The sequence below is a fragment of the Pezoporus flaviventris genome, unplaced genomic scaffold, assembly GCF_033815535.1.
Source record: "Pezoporus flaviventris isolate CSIRO_AGI_PZ_B2104156 unplaced genomic scaffold, CSIRO_AGI_Pfla_v1 ptg000007l, whole genome shotgun sequence".
Taxonomy (NCBI): Eukaryota; Metazoa; Chordata; class Aves; order Psittaciformes; family Psittacidae; genus Pezoporus; species Pezoporus flaviventris.
This window is the reverse complement of record NW_026892555.1, coordinates 34338270-34359036: the sequence shown is the minus strand read 5'-3', so window position 1 is coordinate 34359036 and position 20767 is coordinate 34338270. Positions and strand designations below refer to the sequence as shown.

The 20767-nt window shown below is 38.2% G+C and overlaps 1 protein-coding gene across 1 annotated transcript in view; it reads left to right on the top strand.

The window, feature by feature from the left end:
* The window catches only part of PREX2 (phosphatidylinositol-3,4,5-trisphosphate dependent Rac exchange factor 2), a 173101-nt gene extending 152605 nt beyond the window's left edge, over nucleotides 1–20496 (top strand). Inside the window, exons 39-41 of the mRNA XM_061448322.1 lie at nucleotides 5496–5598; nucleotides 13277–13344; nucleotides 18900–20496. Of these exons, the coding sequence (XP_061304306.1) occupies nucleotides 5496–5598; nucleotides 13277–13344; nucleotides 18900–18945 (217 nt within the window). The 3' untranslated portion in view covers nucleotides 18946–20496. The remainder of the gene's footprint in view (nucleotides 1–5495; nucleotides 5599–13276; nucleotides 13345–18899) is intronic.
* Nucleotides 20497–20767: the final 271 nt, after the last annotated feature.

Sequence of the window (20767 nt, the reverse complement as noted above, 5' to 3'; positions counted from 1 at the left end):
AATTTCTGAGTCACTTTCATGTGAAATGCAATCTGAAAATGGAGGGAAGTGCATAAAATGCACTGAAACAGGTAAGATGGATCTAAGTTGCTACTAATATGGATTTCAAGGTGTTCTTTTTTTTTCCAATTTGAACTCCTTTTAACGTTATGGACATTTAGTAGCAGGGTTGACACACAACTTGATCACTGTCTTCTGTAGAATCATTCTGTCATGCTTCAGTTCGTACAGTATTGCCATATCTGCAGTCCAGGACTTTGGAGAATCCAATTTTTCCTTACAAAAACTGCTACATTACAACAAAAAATTAATAGATCCTCTTGAAGTATACAAAAGTAAAAACTTGTCCAGATTTTCTTTAATTTTTGAGGTGTAAAGTGTGAATAACCTGAACTATTACAGGACAGGAAGTAAACCGCAATTTTCCATCAGATTTACCTGCTTGCTTATGTGGAAAGAAGCCTTTAATGTGAAAGACTTTCCACGCATTGGAAGAAATAATGGCCAAAGATGGGCTTTCAGTTGACTTTAGATTTTTTTTTTTGTTTGTTTTTGCAAGTATGACTGAAATGTGCAAACAAAAGGCATGGGATACTTTGAATCTTTTGGATCCATTTCTGTGTGGTACAGTAATTACTTTTTGAAGCATGGTTTATGATTACTGAACCATCATAATGGAATAAATACAGTTCATGTGTAAAGCAATGGCTTTCTGTATGTTGGCAAAAATAACAAAGGTTTTGGATTAACCTTCAGTGGATGGGTTCAGTCCAAGGCTGATTTAAAGCAGCGGTCTTGCCACACTGGGAGCATCTCAGCTTCACAAAGTGACTCGGTCTAAGGCCCATCTCTCCCTGTGAGATGAAATTCTATTTAGCAGTTTCAGTATACAGGTACAGAGAATGCAAGCTTGAACTTTACTTGCATGGAGACATATTCCCACAATAAGAACAGCTTAGAAATAGTGGGAGCGTCTTGAGTTAGGCCTACCTGTACTTATTATGCTGGTTTTTTTTTATAGTCCTGAAAAACATTTCCCCTCATTTTTAGATTTATCATGGCTTATTTTCTTTTTTGGGGTTACTGTTCCGAATTGGTGCATATTACCCAGCCATCACTGGTAATTATGGAGAAATACCCCCTAAAAATGTTTACCCCAAAGTGATTTACTTTAAAACTGAAGTTTTTAATTGTTGCATACACTGGTGTAAATAGCAGCTGCTGTATAAGCATTAATTTAAATGACAGCAGATATGAATACTTAATAGTATAATTGGTTAAAAAGGTGGTTAAATGTAGGTATGGTTAGCTTATGATGTATGGAAAGAAAAGTAATTAGTAACAATGGCATTAAATTACATGTTGATTAGAAGCTTTAAATTTTCATTAGATTAAGCATAGATGCATCCTTTTTATGTGTTTTTTTTTTTCTTCCCTTTTACATAGTTAGAACATAATTCATTTTGGCATCTCTGATGGTGGTAACTAGTAAGCCAGTTTGTTTCAACTCATAATTTCTATTCAGGGCATTTTTCCACAGGATGTTTTGATGCATCTTTGGATGTAGGATGGCTGGAATCCTAAGTGAAACCTGAAAATGAATTGAATGATTTAGATTCATTTTACTCTGGTAACACAGATAGACAGTTTGCCAAATGGCAGCTCTGTAGGTAGAGTACATGAACTCATATTATTTTTCTTTTCAGGTGGCATCAAACAAGCTGTCATGAAATAATTTGTTTCTTAGAAAATTTCAATCTGTTTTTCCCTTTTACAGCTCCATTTTTCATTGTACATGTGTGTCTATCCAGTCGATTTGCAGCCCTTTAGTAAAAATCACACTAAATCAGAAACAAATGGGCTGTTGGTGACAGAAGATGGTTTAACTTCTTTTGTTCAGGATGGTCTGATCCAGAAGATGTTTGAAAGTTTGTATTTAGTCTTCACATCAATACTGTCATGATTGATGGGAGACTGGGAATAGCAGGCAAGAGCTAGGAGCAGCTGTAGCCCCTTCTGTTTCTTGGAAACCAAATGGGTGAAATGAAGAATTCTCAGCCCAGTTGTGCTGGGAAAGCCAAACGTCTGTGCTGCCTTGCTGCTGTAATCTGTCAAGGCAGGCAATTTGTGATTATAACTGGCATAAATTCTGAGATTATGAATTTGGATCTTTTGTTTTTCTGGCATAGAAGAAGGGATGAGAGGAAAAGAGAGGGAATGAAAATTGATCTTGGTTTGTTTGCACTGTAAAATACACAGATTTGGGATTTATGCTTCCTGTAACAGAATGTTAAGAACATTAAAGGAGGTTTTTTTCCTAATATGTTCCATGTTTGGTTGTCTAGGCTGATTGCATCCAAGTGACCAGAAGCTTTCAGTGGTCGGAACTGCTTCCAAATTGCTTTGCGAACGTTAATACCACCTGCTTATCAGCTCTCAAAATGCAGGATTATTACATATTGTGCATATTTGCTGACAGTCTTTTATATTGAACCTTGCTCAAACCACCAGAACAGTCTTATTATATGAGGAATTTCCAGCCTTCATATTGTTTCATAAAATTGTAGAGGTTGTGTTGGTTTAAACCTGCATTTGCTTGATCTCCCTATGCTTGGCAGCCCTATTGCTGAGGTACTTCCAGTTATGATATTGTTGCCATCTGATGTTTTATGTGTGCCTTTGTTTCTTTCACAGCTGTTTTGCAGGGTAGCTTGATTTGTGGTAACAGATATGTATATTCAGATTCAAAACCATATTTGAAGAACTAGGAGAAAGCACCCGCATGTAAATGCATGTTTATTAGTGAGTCAGTTCAGCATAGCTCCATGAAAGGTTTCTATAATCAGTTTTATTTCACTGACTCAGTATTCAACAAAAATGAAGCTATTTGAGTGGTGTTGGTTTCAGTATTTAGAAGGTAGTAACTTTATTTCATAGTCACATGACAAAAGCCATAACCAGTAATTTACATTTAATTCTGACATTCATCAGACCTTTACGTGCCTTAAAAGAAACACAAAATCTAGTGATATTAAACTGCATCTCTAATAAAATAGGATACTGAAATGCGATCAAGTCACTGATGCTATTTTAACTTCTTTTAATATATGCTAACAAGTAACCATGTTTTGAAAAGAAACAGTGGATGTATCTAACCAGCATCACTTCTAATATAAAAGGTTCCATTAAAGAGGTGTGATAATACTTAATATCATCAGTGCTGTCATCATAAGTGTAAAAAATATTTAGAATCACCTTAGAATCCCTATTCTTTTTTTGCCTTAAGGTGAGATTTTCAATTTTCAATGTTTTGGGGTTGTACTGTAGTTTTTGCCTACCTCTCCAGTAGCCCATTAAAGAAATCTTAATTATGCTTTTTACTCTTTGTCTCTGCTTTTCTCACTCTGGTTCTGTCTTCATCTACAAACTTGGCAACCTTATTTCTGAATTGTGGTTGGCATTGTCAAAATGTAGATGGTTTGTACCATGATCAACAGCCATTTCATCAGGTTTTGGATGGGGAACAGTTTGGCAGTCATTTCTAATTCAAGATTAGTGTTTGCACCTAATTCTTCAAGCTGACCTTTATTTAGGAAGTTCTTTTGTTAGTCTTGATTATCACAGGCAGAATATGATTTTTTCTGTTCTTTCTGGGTTCCAGGAGGATGGGATTTATGGGAAAGTTGGATTACTAACTGGTTGGTTTGAAAGCTGTACTTTGAGCCCATTAGCCTCTATTATACCCACAGGGAGACATTTTCCCCCTTTTTCTCTGGCTTAGATTACACCTGTCAAATTAAATTTCATATACTTTTGCTTTTTCTCATTGTCAATGGGACAAAGTTTCCTTTACAGTCTGGTCCTGATGGTTAGATGTTTAGATTTCGGTGCTGGCAAATACGATGAGCATGTACTTTATTAGTGCAATATTTCACCTTTCAAAGATGAAAACACAAGTGTTTAGAATTTCTAGCCTAATATTTAACTATTATGCACCTTAATCCTTAAAATCCTATAAAACCTTAAAGCTTAAATATAACACAAAAGATCAATAGATTTTTGCTTCAAGGTAACTCTGAGGTCAGTGTACACAAGAAACTGTGGAATAAAAATTATTTCATTACCAAGGAAAATGACTGAGCTTATGAATTTTTAATGAAAGACCATTAATAAAGCTACAGATCAAATTTAGTATCTTCTACACTCACTACTGTGAAACTTTTTACAGTCCATAAATTTACTTAAGTGGTATTTAAGACAAGTTAGGGTGGTGATTTTTTTCAGTAAGAAAATAAGTGCAGACACATTTTTTCCTCCTACAGATCTTCTGCTCAGCAAGATGAGTGTTTGATTGAAACATGCTGTCTGTTCTGTGTGCATAATATAAACTGTGCAAAATCTTTTGGTCAGGATTTTGCCAAAAGGCTACTCAAAAGTATGTTTTAACCATGTGTCTCAGTTTTATTATTTGAACTTGAAATCTGCAGCTTTTTTCAGGGTCTGCTGAGGTAGTGTTGTTTGCTCTAAAACTCATCTTTCTGATTGAAGGTATTTGATTATTGTGGTACTTTGGCTGTGAACAGAAAAATCACCAAACAGTTTACTGGTGCAGAATGGAGCCGCTGTCACCTTTTGAATGATAGCAGCCCTCAAACATGTTGCGCTTTAAAAAAAAAACCCAGTTTCAACTCAGTTTTGTTGTCTTTACGTGTGAGTCTTGTACGGCTTTGGTCTTGATTGCATGAGAAACCAGCTATCTGCCCTTGTCCTCGCCATGACAACTGAAATCAGATGGCATGTCCAAAATGACTTTTCCTACTGCTGCTTGTCTAGTGTCATGACAGGTTGTCCTACAGCAAGATCTTTAGCTCTGAAACTTTCCCGGCTGCTGTGACAAAGCAATTACAACCTTTTCATTAGGATGTGGTACCATGATGAGTTTTTGTCCTTAAGTGTTTACTTGAAGAATATCGGCAAAGTAGCAGAAGATGGTTCGTTTGAAGGAATGCCCTAGTTATTTACTTTTTTGAAAGGGGTAAATGTCTCTTAATTTTGGACTGAACTGCACTAATGTGCCATGAGAATAACCAGGCTAAATCAATGGCAAGATGTCAGGATCCTGGTAGCAAGGCTAGGGTCTGCATTAACAGTGGAGGGTGAGAGAGAACATGGGCAGAAACCACCTGGAAAAGGATTTATACAGTTACAAAAAATTATCCTTGGGTTGTCACTCTGGTGCTTTTGCCAAGCCACAGTTGTCTTTTACAAGGCAAATGCCTTTGGTTGTAAGTCAGCTGGAACACTTGCTACACTCTCTTACTTACAACACATTTTAGCATTCAAGCTAATGCCTGCATGGGTGGGAGGGGTTAAGGATTAGGTCTACTATGTAATCGTTTTATTGAAAACCTTTTATAAAAAGCTAATTGATCTAAAAGCAATTATTTTAAGGAGATCACTGCTAGCAGATAGCTGACTTCTGTCTTTCATTGTAGCTGCACTCTGAGTGTTACCTTGGAACAGGCAATCATTTTGGCTCGGAGCCATGGGCTACCTCCTCGCTATATCATGCAAGCTACAGATGTCATGCGCAAACAGGTAAAGTGCTTACTGTGGGTAAGAACTGATGTTTCCAAACAAGATATGTTATCATCAAACAAAAATGGCTTGAATTGAATGACAAGAATTTTTTAACCTCCATCTTAGTGTTGTGAGTTTTCATAATTTGGGTATTTTGTTGGATTTATTCTCTTTATTTGTTGTTGACTGAAAGGTGTGTTTTTAAATAATGGAATACGCTGTTTTTAACCAACTTGCTTTCTCCATATGTGTAAATGGATCATAATTTTCACAGGGTTATGATTTTATTTAATGATATTTGTACAGGAACTGCTGTGGCATCACCTTACATGAGAATAGTCAGTTGAGTAAGACAGTCTTAATTTTAATACAGATACATAAAAGTAATTTAAGATTATTGACTATTGTTAATAAAAAATGACTCATGTACTGAATGAAGGGGAAGTGTAGGAGGGAAGGAGAGAAATACATACTGTGGTTCTCAACTTTCCAGGCAAGATTCTGAGAACAATGTGCTTATTTCAAAATAGTGCTTTTTCACTCTTTGGTCATAATAAAGTATTAGGATTTAGAGGCTGTTGTGGATAGATAACCACCTCAATATGAACTCTTAGTGCTAAGGTATAACAAAAAATGCTGGATTAAAAGGCAATATCAACTGAAGGCAGGGGATACACTCTACTGTATCTGCACCAAGTTTCCTAGAATATTTTGTTATCAGATAAGTACTTTCAAAAGGATGTTTGGAATCTTGGAAGGAGTTCAGAGAAGGAGTATGAATGATCCAGAGGTGGTTAGACAAGGCTTATGAAGTGAAGATTAAAGAGCTCAACCTATGCAGTTGATCAAAGAGCAGTTGAGTGGGGATTTAATCACTCTTGTGTGAATATGGAACATATATCTCAGCCTGTGGTAGCTTTCAACCTTATGACAAAAGCATAAACAAGATACAGGATGCACTCGGTTTTGAAGTGGAAAAAAAGGTAATTAAATATCAGAAAAATTAATCACAGATAAGGCAAGATTTATAAATTCTGGTGTTTAGTTTGAATCTAATTTTATTATTTTCATAAATTTTGCTCCATATTCTGTGCAGCAGTCACAGTTGAGTTATGAAAATGATTAACCGGCTGTACTTTAATTCTAAACTGTTGTAAACAAAAATACACGTGTACTAGATCAAACTCTTAGTCTGTTAAAGCAATTGTGTAGGTACCCTCAAGCTATAGATTCTATGTAAGTGCTGCTGCCTAACATGGGTACATCAAAGTGATTATGCACATTCCTTTCCATATTGAACTTCCACTTTATTTGGTGCATAAAATAAGTTTCTGTGGTTAATAAATACCCTCATGGTTCTTGATTCAGAATGTGTAGGTCTGCTCAGGAATTAGTGCTTTAACTTGACTTGAAAGCTACTGCTGTATAAGGATAAACTTGCATGTATAGGTTGATACGTCTGCTCCTGAAGTTCTAGACAAAAGTCAGATCTGGGTATTTTGCAATAAAAAGCTGTGGACATACAGTTTTACATATGTCTGCCTGCAGGATGTATTCTGTCAAGGGGTACATTTTCAATACACAGTTAAAAAAATGCTGATTCATTTGTGGTTCTGCAGTTTATTAAATGAAAATGAAAGACAAAATAAAAGTAACTTGCATGGTTTTGAGTGGCTGCACTTGCTCAAATAGAGATATAGAAAGAAGCCGCCAGTGAGTCTACATTCTTTGAAGTAAAACAGCAGGTGATCAATAGCTGTTAAAGATACCAATATCTCAATACCACCCACAGACACTGCAAGAAAGTCTGCTAGTATATCAAGCCAGACTTTTCACACATTCTTCCTCTTGCAGGAAATCACTGCTGCAATTAATAGAGTAATAATCTTTTGTTGTAATTTTAAATCAGTCTTGGAGTTCTGGAGTAGAACTGTAACCCTCCATTAAATTCTAAATGTTTTTGAGTAATTTCAACAACACACTATGGTATTTTTTAGAAAACAGTTCCAGATTTAATGTTGACATTATCTGTAGGGTTTAACTGTCAGGAGCATAATGCAGGCCATAAAACTTGCAGGGGGCACAGAGGAAGTGTCTTGGGGTTTGTTGCAGAACCTAAGTTAAGGGCAAAAGGCTTTTTTCCTGGCTTAATATAAAAAAGAAAAACAACCAAGCAAAAAACTTTGTTAGCCTATTTTTGCCCTGAATCTTTTGTGGTATAGGCAAGTGCAAATGAAAGAACTTCTATTCCGTCTGTTATTCTGAAGAAGGCTGCAACATTGCCTCCTAGTAGCATCAGCTTTCCAGAAGGAGAAATTATCTCTGCTCAGAGCAGGTACCTCTTCCAGCTTGGGGTACCAGTACCAAATAACTTAAGACACCTGATTGAATGGATGACCTCAGAAACTGTTTTGTTTTTTTTTTTCCTTGTAAATTGAATGAAGCTGTGATCATGTTTATGACGACTCATAATAGCCTCCGTGATAGCCTTGCATAGATTTTCAAAGTAATTGCCCTATGAGTTTTAATGAGGTATTTACAAGCACCTGCTCTATGAGAACTACAGAAAAGAGACCAACTTGTGAGGATTGGTATGAACTTGGGTATGTGGCATGGTTTTTGTTAACTGATTTCTGCTTTTTACCTGCTTATCTAGTCTGGCTGGATTTATAAAATAATTTTTTTGAGACAAAGCCCCAGCTATCTTCTAGTAATTTTATTTACTCATGTATGTTTATTCGTGTAAACATCTGTACCCACAAAATACTATGTAAAGCATCATGACAGGATGTGTCTTCAGGATGCAGCAAAGCATGGAAAAGACAGAGACCTAGCTAGGAAAGGAGCTGCAGGAGGGTACAGGGCTCTGAGGATGAAAGGTAACTAAAAACCTGATACACAGAAAAGACTAGGAGAGAATTTGACTTGTCTTTTAAGTAAGTAATAATTTTTCCATGCTTTTTCATGAGTATGATAACAGCACTACATTTTAAATAATTCTCATGGGAATTCTACTGATTTAGATCTCTCTGCACATGGCATAAAGAAAATCTGTTTTCTTTATGTGACTTTCTTGCTAACTTTAAATTAGTGTGTAGCTTGAAAATAAACCTATCATTTTTTCTCATGGCAGTGTAAATACTAGCTCTTATGTAAGACTCTAGATTGATGGTGGTGTCTCCTCAGTGCTGCCAGCACCATTCGCCAGTGCTCTGGCTAAACTGGTATGCAGAGGTAAGCATTCTGGAGCTGCATAGCATGACTGTCCCTTACACCTATGTGAGACAGTGTCAATATTTACATTGCTATAGCTTTAAGAATGATATTGGAGAAGCATAAATTAACAGTGTATTGGAATATAAATAGTATAATGGTGCTCAGTGGAGCCAAAGATGTCATGTAGCAAGTTGCTAGTAATTTTTGCGGGCTTTTCCTCAAAAGAAGTAAGAATCTGGTGGTTGTTAGTAAGGTCTAATTTGTTACCCTGCTAAACAATAAATTACATGGCTATATAAAGCTAGACTCCTTTTTAAATCAATGCATTTGATTTATTACATGAGCAGGATACTCAAATTAATATGTCTAGTGAATGAAGCAAGTGAAAATAGGGTGATTTTGTTTCAGAGGTAGTCACAGCACTGATGTTTAGGATCTACGTGTGATTAAGTTAGATAGGTTTCCCATGTATATGTATATTCTGGCTCACAGTTATGTTAATCATATGCTAGTCTCAGCAGTCGGTCATGTTGGGGTTTCTTTCCTTATTTTTTTTTCCCCCCTTCAATTCAAGTGTCCTGTTTTCCATCCAGCATACTGTAGTCTGAGAGACCAGATTTTACTCCCTTTTTTTTTGCAGTAGACTTGTAGTATTTTGGATGTTTCCAGACGCAGGACTTCAGTCATGTCTTTGGGCAACCTGTTCCAGTGCTTCACCATCCTCATTGTAAAAAATTTCTTCCTTATATCCAGTCTGAATCTACTTTCTTTTAGTTCAAAACCATTACCTCTTCTCCTATTGCTACAGCCCCTTAAGAGGAGCCTGTCTGTCCTAAATTTGATGATCATTTCCCTGATAAACCACCACTTGTGTAGACAGAAGAACATCAGTTAATGTGATCTTTCTTTTTTTCAGTTGTGATTTCTTACCTAATCATCCTACCTGTTCTTATCTGAACTCTTTTCAAGTTTTTATTAAAAATGAGAAGTAACTGTGAAGAAATACAAAAGGGTCTTTTTAGACATTTCATGACTAAAATGGCAGATGAAAATCAGTGTAGATAACTGTTAAGTGATGCACACTTAAAACAAGGGAAAACAAACCTGTAAGTTCACATTCAAAATAATTGACTGTGAGCTTTCCATTACATCTCATGTTCAAGACCTCAGAGATATGATAGAAGACATCAGCTCAATTCTCAGTAGCTATCAAGAAAGCAAATAAGAATTTATGATGGTTTAGTTAAGGACAGATGACAAAATAGAAATCATGCTGTCATGACCCTTCATTTTGAACTGATGTTCTGATCCTTTCCATCAGGATATAGCTTAATGGAAAAAGTTCAGAGAAGGTTAAAAAAAAAAAATATCAAGAGTTGGGTATGGTTTATAGACAGGATAGGACAAACCAGCAAAATAATCCAGGATTGTTCAGCTTCATGAGTGAATGAGAATATGATAGATGTCTAAAGAACATGTAGCATGGATAGGAACTGACCATAGTACTTATCGGGGCAAAACTAAAGGCATCTGGCAGACTCAAACTAAGTGAAAATAGTGGTTCTTGACAAAACAAGATAAGATTGTACCCAAGATATAAATCTCCCAGAAGGAGGTTAGTGATGTGAAGTTATGTGTGGGTTCAAGATGAGATGGGAAAGAAGAGAACCACTGAAATCAATTAAATACTCACTGCTGAACAGAGGAAGTATTGAGGGACTAATGACTGAATTCTGGAGTGATTCCTGGGGAAAGATGTATGTTTTTTGTTTGTAGTCACGTGTCTTTTGCAACTGGTGGAGGTAAGTTTACTGAACTAGATGTAAAGCTAGTAAAATCACTTATATTCTGCCTTTAGTTCTGTAGGTACTCTCGTTATTTCCTCTGTTCACCACTTCCTCCTTCATCCCTTCCCCCCCACCAAAAAAAAAACAAGTAAGGACACAGTATTTTTTGTCACATGTTGATTTACATAAACGATGAGAATCTGCCTGTGTGTAACCAGCCAGCCTTTTTTATCTTTCATTTGAGCCCATAACAGAATCACAGAATCACAGAATCCTAAGGGTTGGAAGGGACCTCAAAAGTTCGTCTAGTCCAACCCTCCTGCAAGAGCAGGGTAACCTAGAGTACATCACACAGGAACTTGTCCAGGCGGGCCTTGAATATCTCCAACGTAGGAGACTCCACAACCCCCCTGGGCAACCTGTTCCAGTGATCTGTGACTCTCACAGTAAAGAAATTTTTCCTGATGTTCACATGGAACCTCCTATGCTCCAGTTTACACCCATTGCCCCTTGTCCTATCACTGGACATCACTGAAAAAAACCTAGCTCCATCATCCTGACACTCACCCTTTACATATTTGTAAACATTGATGAGGTCACCCCTCAGTCTCCTCTTCTCCAAGCTAAAGAGTCCCAGCTCCCTCAGCCTCTCCTCATAAGAGAGATGTTCCATTCCCTTAATCATCTTTGTGGCTCTGCGCTGGACTCTTTCAAGCAATTCCCTGTCCTTCTTGAACTGAGGGGCCCAGAACTGGACACAATATTCCAGATGCAGCCTCACCAAGGCAGAGTAGAGGGGGAGGAGAACCTCTCTCGACCTACTACCCACACCCTTTCTAATGCACCCTAGGATGCCATTGGCTTTCTTGGCCACAAGGGCACATTGTTGGGTCATGGTCATCCTCCTGTCCACCAGGACCCCCAGGTCCCTTTCCCCTTAACTACTGTCCAGCAGGTCAGCCCCCAACCTGTACTGGTGCATGGGGTTGTTCTTCCCCAGATGCAAGACTCAACACTTGCCCTTGTTGAATTTCATCAAGTTCCTCTCCGCCCAACTCTCCAGCCTGTCCAGGTCTCGCTGAATGGCAGCACAGCCCTCTGGTGTGTCAGCCACTCCTCCCAGTTTAGTATCATCAGCAAACTTGCTGAGGGTACATTCAGTTCCCTCATCCAGGTCGTTGATAAAAATATTAAACAGCACTGGTCCCAGCACCGACCCCTGAGGGACTCCACTAGTCACAGACCTCCAGCTAGATTCTGCTCCATTGACCACAACTCTCTGCCTTCTTCCTTCCAACCAGTTCTTGATCCACCTCACTATCTGATCATCTAGTCCACACTTCCTTAGCTTATCTATGAGGATCTACTGTGGGAGACAGTATCAAATGCCTTACTGAAATCAAGAAAAACCACATCTACCGCTCTACCATCATCCATCCACCTAGTTACTTGCTCATAGAAGGCTATGAGGTTGGTCAAACATGACTTCCCCTTGGTAAAGCCATGTTGGCTGCTCTGAAATAATGCTGAAATAATACCTTTTGAATTACCTGGGTACCACATTTCAGTCAAATTCAATGTCTAGTCTTACTCTACATAGTGTATCAATGATTCTACCTAATTATTACACCATGTGCAGCCACCATTGCAGCTCTGGAAGGTAAATTATCTTTGATGTTTCACACCGATCCAAGATCTCACTGGAAGAATTCTGAGGTTATGTATTTATGTTCCCTGTTATTTTGTCCTGAATTTAGGTAGTACAAAAGGTGAAATAAAGGGAGAGTCAACGTATGTATTACAGACAGAAGTAATTGCCATCCTCTTTAAAATGTTGGAAAACAGAAAAAGACTGTAAATCTAACAGATGTTTCTTTATGATGACTACATTAATAAAACTGCACTTTAAAAGCTAGACCTCGTAATTTAAAATCAATTTTTTACTAAGTTCTTTCATAAATCTAAATTTGTTTGCAGAAGAGTGCTTTTTTAACTATCGTGGTATAGGAATATTCTTCATGTTTCAACTTCCTCCTTCCTAGATGAGTCAGTAAGACGAGAATACTTCCATTATTGTTTTTCAAAAGATCAGCTGTGGTACAGAGAGACCAGCTTTTCTAGCTGACCCTGCTTAAGCATGGGTATTTGGGCTGAACAATCCTGGGAGGTGCCTTCCAACATTTTTTTTTTTTTTTTTTTTTGTGATTCTGTGATTATAAAGGAAGAGCAGGGCCTGCTTTTTTCTAAGCTAAATTTAGTGCCTTAACTTAGGCCATTTTCCTAGTTCTAACTAGAAAGTTATTTATAAGAAATAAGGTATATTTGTTTGTTCATAGGAAATAAGTGACATTTCAGAAAAAAACTTTGTTATTCATGCCTTCTACAAATAATGGTGACAAAAATCAAACAAGATGTGTTTGTTTTAAGCCTTGAATGTTAGTTTTTTATGAAGTCTTCCATGTTGATATTTATTTAATGACAAGAGGAAAGATTTTGCCTTTTTTCTATGTATTTCTCTAAGTTGAGAATTAAAGTACTGCTTTAACTTGTTCCCCACCTTAGAAGAGGAGAGTTGTTTCAGGACACGGAGCATGTGTATTAATTATAGTCAGTAGTTACATTCATGTAGAAAGTTCAGAAAACTTTCTAACTTGTTTTGGAATAAATGAAGCAGAGTTGTTTTTCTTTCACAGGGTGCAAGAGTACAAAACACAGCCAAGAATTTAGGAGTGAGGGATCGAACACCACAGTCTGTGCCAAGGTAACTGACTATTTGTGTCCTAGACCATGATTTTGTCTAGTTTGTGCCAAATTCTGTTCTAGCTGCTAAAAACCTCTAACAGTAAATATTGACTGCATTGTGCACTAACTGGTAAGATTTGGTTTTAATGTACATAAAATCAGTTACATTCTTAGCCACACAGTTTTACGTAAAGTAATTAGTTGCAGAAGTTCATGCTATGTAGCACTACAAAACACAGCCATTTTTGAAAACTGAAGCCTAGTTCATGTTAATTATGAAAACACTGGAGTAAGTCTTTCATCACTTGTGATGTTTAGTGGTTTGAGGGAAATATTCATAACTAAATCCATAACCCCATTTTAATGAAATACTGTACTGCATTATCTTGGCAAAATCATGTCCTAGTTGCTTTTAGAGATGACGTAGTCTTTCTTTGTCTCTTTCTGAAACATCCATTAGAAAGAAAAATGCGACTGCTCTGTATTTATCCATCTTTTTTAATGCTGTGATGGATTGCAGGTACCTGAAATGTTTCTTAATAAGCACACTTATAAATGAAAATAACCAAACAACAGTGTTCTTAATTTTATCTTAATATATGGATTTATTAATCCAACTCTAATTCAGACTTTTTATTTTACCAGTTTAAAACACAATGGTTTTTGTTAACTAACAGTGCTGTCCATAGACTCGTGGAAAGACTGTTTTCTGGATTCTGACCACTAATACTCAGGAGCTTTTTCTTACACAATTTGCTCTCCTTTTCTTTGATGTCCCAGCTTCTCCCAGTAGTGAATCAGGATACTGCTCATAATTCGCTTGTACCTAATCACTGCACGTGGTTCCACGCCTCTGCTTGATCTGACTCTAGAAAAGATGTGTACCTTAAGTGTCCAGGGAATGAGTAAATCTGAGTAGCAGCTACTCACAGTATCACAGTATGCTAGAGATTGGAAGGGACCTCGAAAGATCATCTAGTCCAATCCCCCTGCCGGAGCAGGAACACCTAGATAATGTTACACAGGAATGTGTCCAGGCGAGTTTTGAATGTCTCCAGGGAAGGAGACTCCACAACCTCCCTGGGCAGCCTGTTCCAGTGTTCCGTCACCCTCACTGAGAAGAAGTTTCTTCTCAAGTTTAAGTGGAACCTCTTGTGTTCCAGTTTGTACCCATTACCCCTTGTCCTATCATTGTTTGCCACTGAGTAGAGCCTGGCTCCGTCCTCGTGACACTCCCCCTTTATATATTTATAGACACTTATAAGGTCACCCCTCAGTCTCCTCTTCTCCAAACTATAGAGACCCAGCTCCCTCAGTCTTTCCTCATAAGGGAGATGCTCCACTCCCTTAATCATCTTTGTTGCCCTGCGCTGGACTCTCTCCAGCAGCTCCCTGTCCTTCTTGAACTGAGGGGCCCAGAACTGGACACAATATTCCAGATGGGGTCTCACCAGGGCAGAGTAGAGGGGAAGGAGGACCTCTCTCAACCTACTAACCACCCCCCTTCTAATACACCCCAGGATGCCATTGGCCTTCTTAGCCACAAGGGCACAGTGTTGGCTCATGGTCATCCTGTCGTCCACTAGGACCCCCAGTTCCCTCTCCCCTACACTGCTCTCTAACAGGTCGTTCCCCAACCTATACTGGAACCTGGGGTTGTTCCTGCCCAGATGCAGGACTCTACACTTTCCCTTGTTATATTTCATCAAGTTACTCCCTGCCCAACTCTCCAGCCTGTCCAGGTCTTGCTGGATGGCAGCACAGCCTTCTGGCGTGTCAGCCACTCCTCCCAGCTTAGTGTCATCAGCAAACTTGCTGATAGTACACTCAATTCCCTCATCTAAATCGTTGATGAATATATTAAATAATACCGGTCCCAGTACTGACCCCTGAGGCACTCCACTAGTTACAGGCCTCCAACTAGACTCAGCCCCATAGACTACAACTCTCTGGCTTCTCTCCTTCAGCCAGTTCGCAGTCCACCTCACTACCTGATCATCCAGACCACACTTCCTCAATTTAGCCGTGAGGATGCTGTGGGAGACTGTGTCAAATGCTTTGCTGAAGTCAAGGTAGACCACATCCACCGCTCTGCCATCATCCATCCACCGTGTTATTTCCTCATAAAAGGCTAAGAGATTGGTCAAACATGATTTCCCCCTGGTGAAGCCATGTTGACTGCCCCTCATAACCCTCTTATCCTTGATATGCCTTAAGATGGCACCAAGGATAAGGTGTTCCATCACTTTCCCAGGGATGGAGGTGAGGCTGACCGTGTTAATGAGGCTGTTGTGTTAATGAGTGGCAACATTTGTTGGAGCATGTACACATCTTGCATGCCCCATAAAAGACATTAGGTAAGATCCAACAGAAGTACTGATTCTAGAGTAAATCTATCAGCAACAGAGCCATTGCCTTCACCAGCAGATGAGGGCATCCCTTCTCACTGTAATGATTAGCTTAGAGGCAATCCAGGACCAAAACTGCCTGACCAATTGTCTTGCATTGTGAGACTCTAAGGCAGTAAAAAACTATTTTACTACAGTAAAAGCTGTGAGAAGCTTTTTTGTCTTTTGGATGGTATGGTTTTGAACTTAAATGGACTCCTTCTTTATGACATAATCCTGAAAACAGCCAAGTAATTTTTGCAAACCAGACTTCTCCCACCTCTAAATGACAGAGCATATATCTAGATTCAGCTTTTGTGATAAAGGAAAAATCTAAGTTCTTACAAAGAAAAACTAAGCTATGAGACATCTTTTGCTTTGCATCAGTTGAGAAAAGATCACCTCTTTCCAGCTAACACTCCCACAACATAGCAATGAAAAGCTGAAGAAAAAGTATGAGAGCTCCTAGAACATAGACAGATGCATCCAGCATGCTTGCCAGTCAGCAGCAACAACAATATCACAGGAATATCTCATTGATCTCAGTGTTTGGGGCATTTGGTGTACCATTAGTGACATGTCACATAAGTCGGAATAGCCAGCAGGGGTGTAATTTTGATGATACTGTGGGTTCTCAGTTCTTTACCTTGAAAAGAATTTTACCATTACATATGGTTCCAGTTAGCATCACTTGACAGCGTTTTCAGTTCTCTGCAGTTACCACTGCTTTCTGTCTTTTCTCAGCTGATCTGTTTGTACTATCTCAGATAGTTGTTCCATACATATTGACCCAGAACAGGCTGTTTCTACTCTGTCATTCCTCATCAACTATACCTCCTTAGGGATTTTATTGTTTTTTTTGCTTCGTAATTCCCCTATATCACTTATTCTGAAGACAAGTAATCTTAATGATTACCATCTCAATCCGAAGAATACACAGAACTTGGGGCTCAGCTTTTCTGCATGTGGTTCCAGAGAAATTAGGTTTTGCTAAAACATCACAAAGAAAAAACATCAAAAAGAACTAACCTTGCTGCAATTACTTTGAGAAGATTCTGACAGTAATTTTATCTATCTTTTGCCAGCTTTAAATATTATTGCTTTATCACACTAGCAGAATCAAATAACTCAAGCTGTGTTTATTTTACTGGGCATACTTGTGTGTATAAAATCAGGCCATCTTATTCTCTCATTGGTATATAAATGGGAAATACATGTATACTGCCTTATCTGTGGCTCCAAACAAACACATTGGTGCCTGCACAACGTGACCTTAAATGATCATGTTTCTGAGTCTGCCAGGTGACAATGTGGAAGAGCCCAGTGATCTTAAGAACACATCATAGTGGAGGTTTGAGAGCAGGTTTGCAGTTGCTGTGTGACTGACAGAACTGATGCTCCCCATTCTTACCATCTGTGCTTGACAATCACTTCCAGTGAGATTCAGAGAACAGTTATTGAGCACACGGCCATTGTTCGTTGTCAGTATCCTAGGTTAACTCCTAGGGGAACTGAAATCAGAGAACAGCAGCTATCCTGCCCTGCTCTTGCATAGCCACAGGATGCTTTTTCTGACAGGATATGACTAGAAGTTGAAGAGCATTTTCATACTCACAGAGGCAGCCACACATATTGTGCCTCACGTAATTTCAGTAGCTGCTAATAAGGCAGCAGCCCATTAATCTTGAATTGTTTGTGGAGCCCAGCCACATGTATGGACTTTTGTTTTCTGTGTTGATTTGTAGTATGATTTTGAAACTTATGATGAGTTAAAATGGAGTCACATAATGTGATGTTTAGCAGGCAGATTTTCAAAATATATGTGGAAAACTCGGATATCCTGAGCATCCTGGGGAGAGACTTTTCATCAGGGCCTATTGTGACAGGATGAGGGTGATGGTTTTAAAATAGGGGAGATTCAGGCTGGACGTGAGGAAAAAATTCTTTACAATGAGGGTGTGAAAATCCTGGCACAGGTTGCCCAGAGAGGTGGTGGATGCACCATTCCTGGATGCATTCAAGGCCAGGCTAGATGTGGTTCTGAGCAACCTGATCTAGTTGAAGATGACCCTGCTTATTGCAGGGGCATTGGACCAGTTGATATTTGAGGTCCCTTCCAACCCAAACTGTTCTATGATTCTGTGATCTTAAATATCGCTAGCCTTCAAGCCACTGGACAATTTGCAACCCTGCCTGTAGCCAGATCTACCAAACCTGCTATTTCTATTGTTTTGGTATTTCAATATCTGAGATTCTTCATCATTAATGCACATGCTGTGTCATTGTCTTTTCACTTCTTCTGATGCTTTTTAATCCTTCCCATGCTATCCTTGGTCTCTTCTCTTTGCTGTTGCTTCAATGAGACACTTTCCCTGAGGAAAATATGTAATCTCCAAATGAGATCATGTCTATTACTGCTTCTAATTGCTGTGCTTGCAGCAGAGATACTGTATGCTGGACATACTTACAGGGCAGAGAGCCTGAGGTCAGAATGGTTGCCATATTCCTAACATTAGGGTAAAGTTTCAAACACTTGCTAATGACCAAGTCCATGCTGAAGGGCTTACTAGAAGTTCAAAACCCATTATAAATGAAGGGGTGGCTATTCCAATCTGTACTGAGATATTAATATGAACCAAATCTTACTGCTCTTGCCTTCATACATGTAGAAACGGGTTGAGGGGGGAAGTTTAAAATCTTAGTGCTGGCCTGTCAGGTATCTGACATCTGTCTCAGGTCCTTCAGACAACATCAGTTTTATAGGGAGCTGTTTTAGAGTGAGGTCTGACTGTGTCAAACCAAACCAAAGTTGGAAGCAGTTGTGTTCACCAAGCAGCTTTTCAGATTTAGACATTCAGAGCAACGACTGATAATTGGATTAGTGGAGACTTTGATTTTTCCAGAACGGGGTCGTCAGTGCAGAAATATGAAAACTTGACTAAACTGGAATGTCTTTATTTATAAGATTGCTTATAGATGTGTGCTTTAATGATACCACTTTCATTGTGAACATTCATGCTCATTAATAAAAATTTACTGGCGTTATATCAGTGTTATTAAACTGAATTCAGTCTCTTGTTCTGCAGTGCAGGAAGACTTAGGTTTAGTTTGTGTTCCTTAAATTTACCCATTTTAATAATGACCAAGTTCTCAGAATAACAATTGCTTTGTTTTTTGTCATTGTCAGATTATACAAGCTATGCCAGCCACCACCACCTGTTGGAGAAGAATGAGGAGAACTGCTCCAGAAAATTCCAGTAATGACCTTAAGGATGCTGGGACTATATGACAAAAAATCTAACTGCACTATAGCAGTGTGTGCCTAGGGCTTTGATAAATAGAAAAACCCTTTACTCAGGATAAAGAAAGAAATACCCTAAATATTCTCTATTGGCAGTGAAAAATAAACAACCAACTTCTAAAAAGTATTTCTGGAATCTGTGCACTCCAGCCTTACGCTACTAGAACAGGAATCTTCCTTGGGAATTTTACACTGGAATCCAGTTCATTTGATGGGTCTTGTTCAGCCACACGATAGGTATAGCCAGCAGTTGGAATACAGATATCTTGTTCAGAGAGAATGACTTCACTTGTACACTGTACAGAATGTCTTCTTGCAGAAGGAATAAAAGCCTAGATAAACTAGGCTTGATAATGAGCATGCACTTCATACAGGGCCCTTTGCACTGATAATCCCTTTTTTCCCATCACTATCATAATTTTTCAGAATGGTGATGTTACTGTTACAAGTATATGATGTAGGTGAGGTTTAAAGGTGGACAATTGTAGAACTGTGTTTAATGGCTACAGGCAGACTATTGCTAGGAGCATGTGCTTGTAATCGGTAAACTTAATCATGTCTTAAGGTGTCCTTTGTCATACTCCTTTGGAAAGAGTAGCTATATGGTATATGAGGTGAAGTTTTGCCCCTTGTTCAGTTGCCATTTTAATGAAGGAGAAGAAATGTAAGATCTTCATCCATGGTTAGACTGAATTTCAGACTCTGTCTAGTCGATGTTTTACATTATTGAGTCTCTGCATTTCAGAGTTTTCCAGAGTTGTGTATATTCTTGTATTATAGTGCTATACTAGCCAATCTGCAGAAGGCGAGGATGAGGCAGTATTGTTATGTTTAACTGGAAATGTCTGTGGTATAAGTTGAAGTCCAGTTCGGGGGGGTGATGTATTGTTGCATTTCCTGTGTTTTGTCAGAATAGTTTTGGTTTTTTTTTAATAGGATGTCAGTTCTTTTGGAGTGGTAATTGCTATAGATTTATTTTGAAATTGTAATGAATATTTAGAGGGACCAGGGAAAATGTATCTACATTTAGCTGTTCTTTTGGCGGAAGAATTTTCAGAGAAGGTGTCCCCAGATGAGGTTTCATATGTGAAAACATTGAAACAAAAACTGTATTCTGAAATAGTTCTACTTGTAGCAGCTATGCAGTCTGTTAGAGCAGGACATACACTGTGTGAGTAAATGTTATTTTCTGTACAACAGCAGCCTATAGTTATGCTATAGCAATCAAACCTCACAACATAATTGTTGAATATTATCTAGTTATTTATGAAATCTTCAACAAATATATTAGTCCGCAATTAAATAAGTGAGAATTCAAAATGAGATGTACTCTTGCAGAGAGTGTTTTTATATACGATATCTAGGGGACTTACTACTTTTCTCCAAAGGAGGAATTAGAGCTCCTACCTTTTTCACTATTCTTAATGTTTTTACACAGACTTTAACTTTGCTAAGAAAATAAATATTTTTATATATCCACAGATATCTATGTCTGCACATACACGTGAGTTTCATTATGTATATATTTATGTAGTCATATCAGTTACTAGTACAATCTTAAATATAAAATGTTTGCCTTAAACTGTGACAAAGATATGCAGTAATGAACACGTCACTAACAATTTCACCTTTGTCCTTTGAAGTTTACACTCTTTCAGAGTTACTGGAAGCTGTGGGACTGTAATCTTTTTAATTAAAACAAACAAAAATACAAAACAAAGTTTTACTCTTTAGAAATTACACACTTTGTCTAG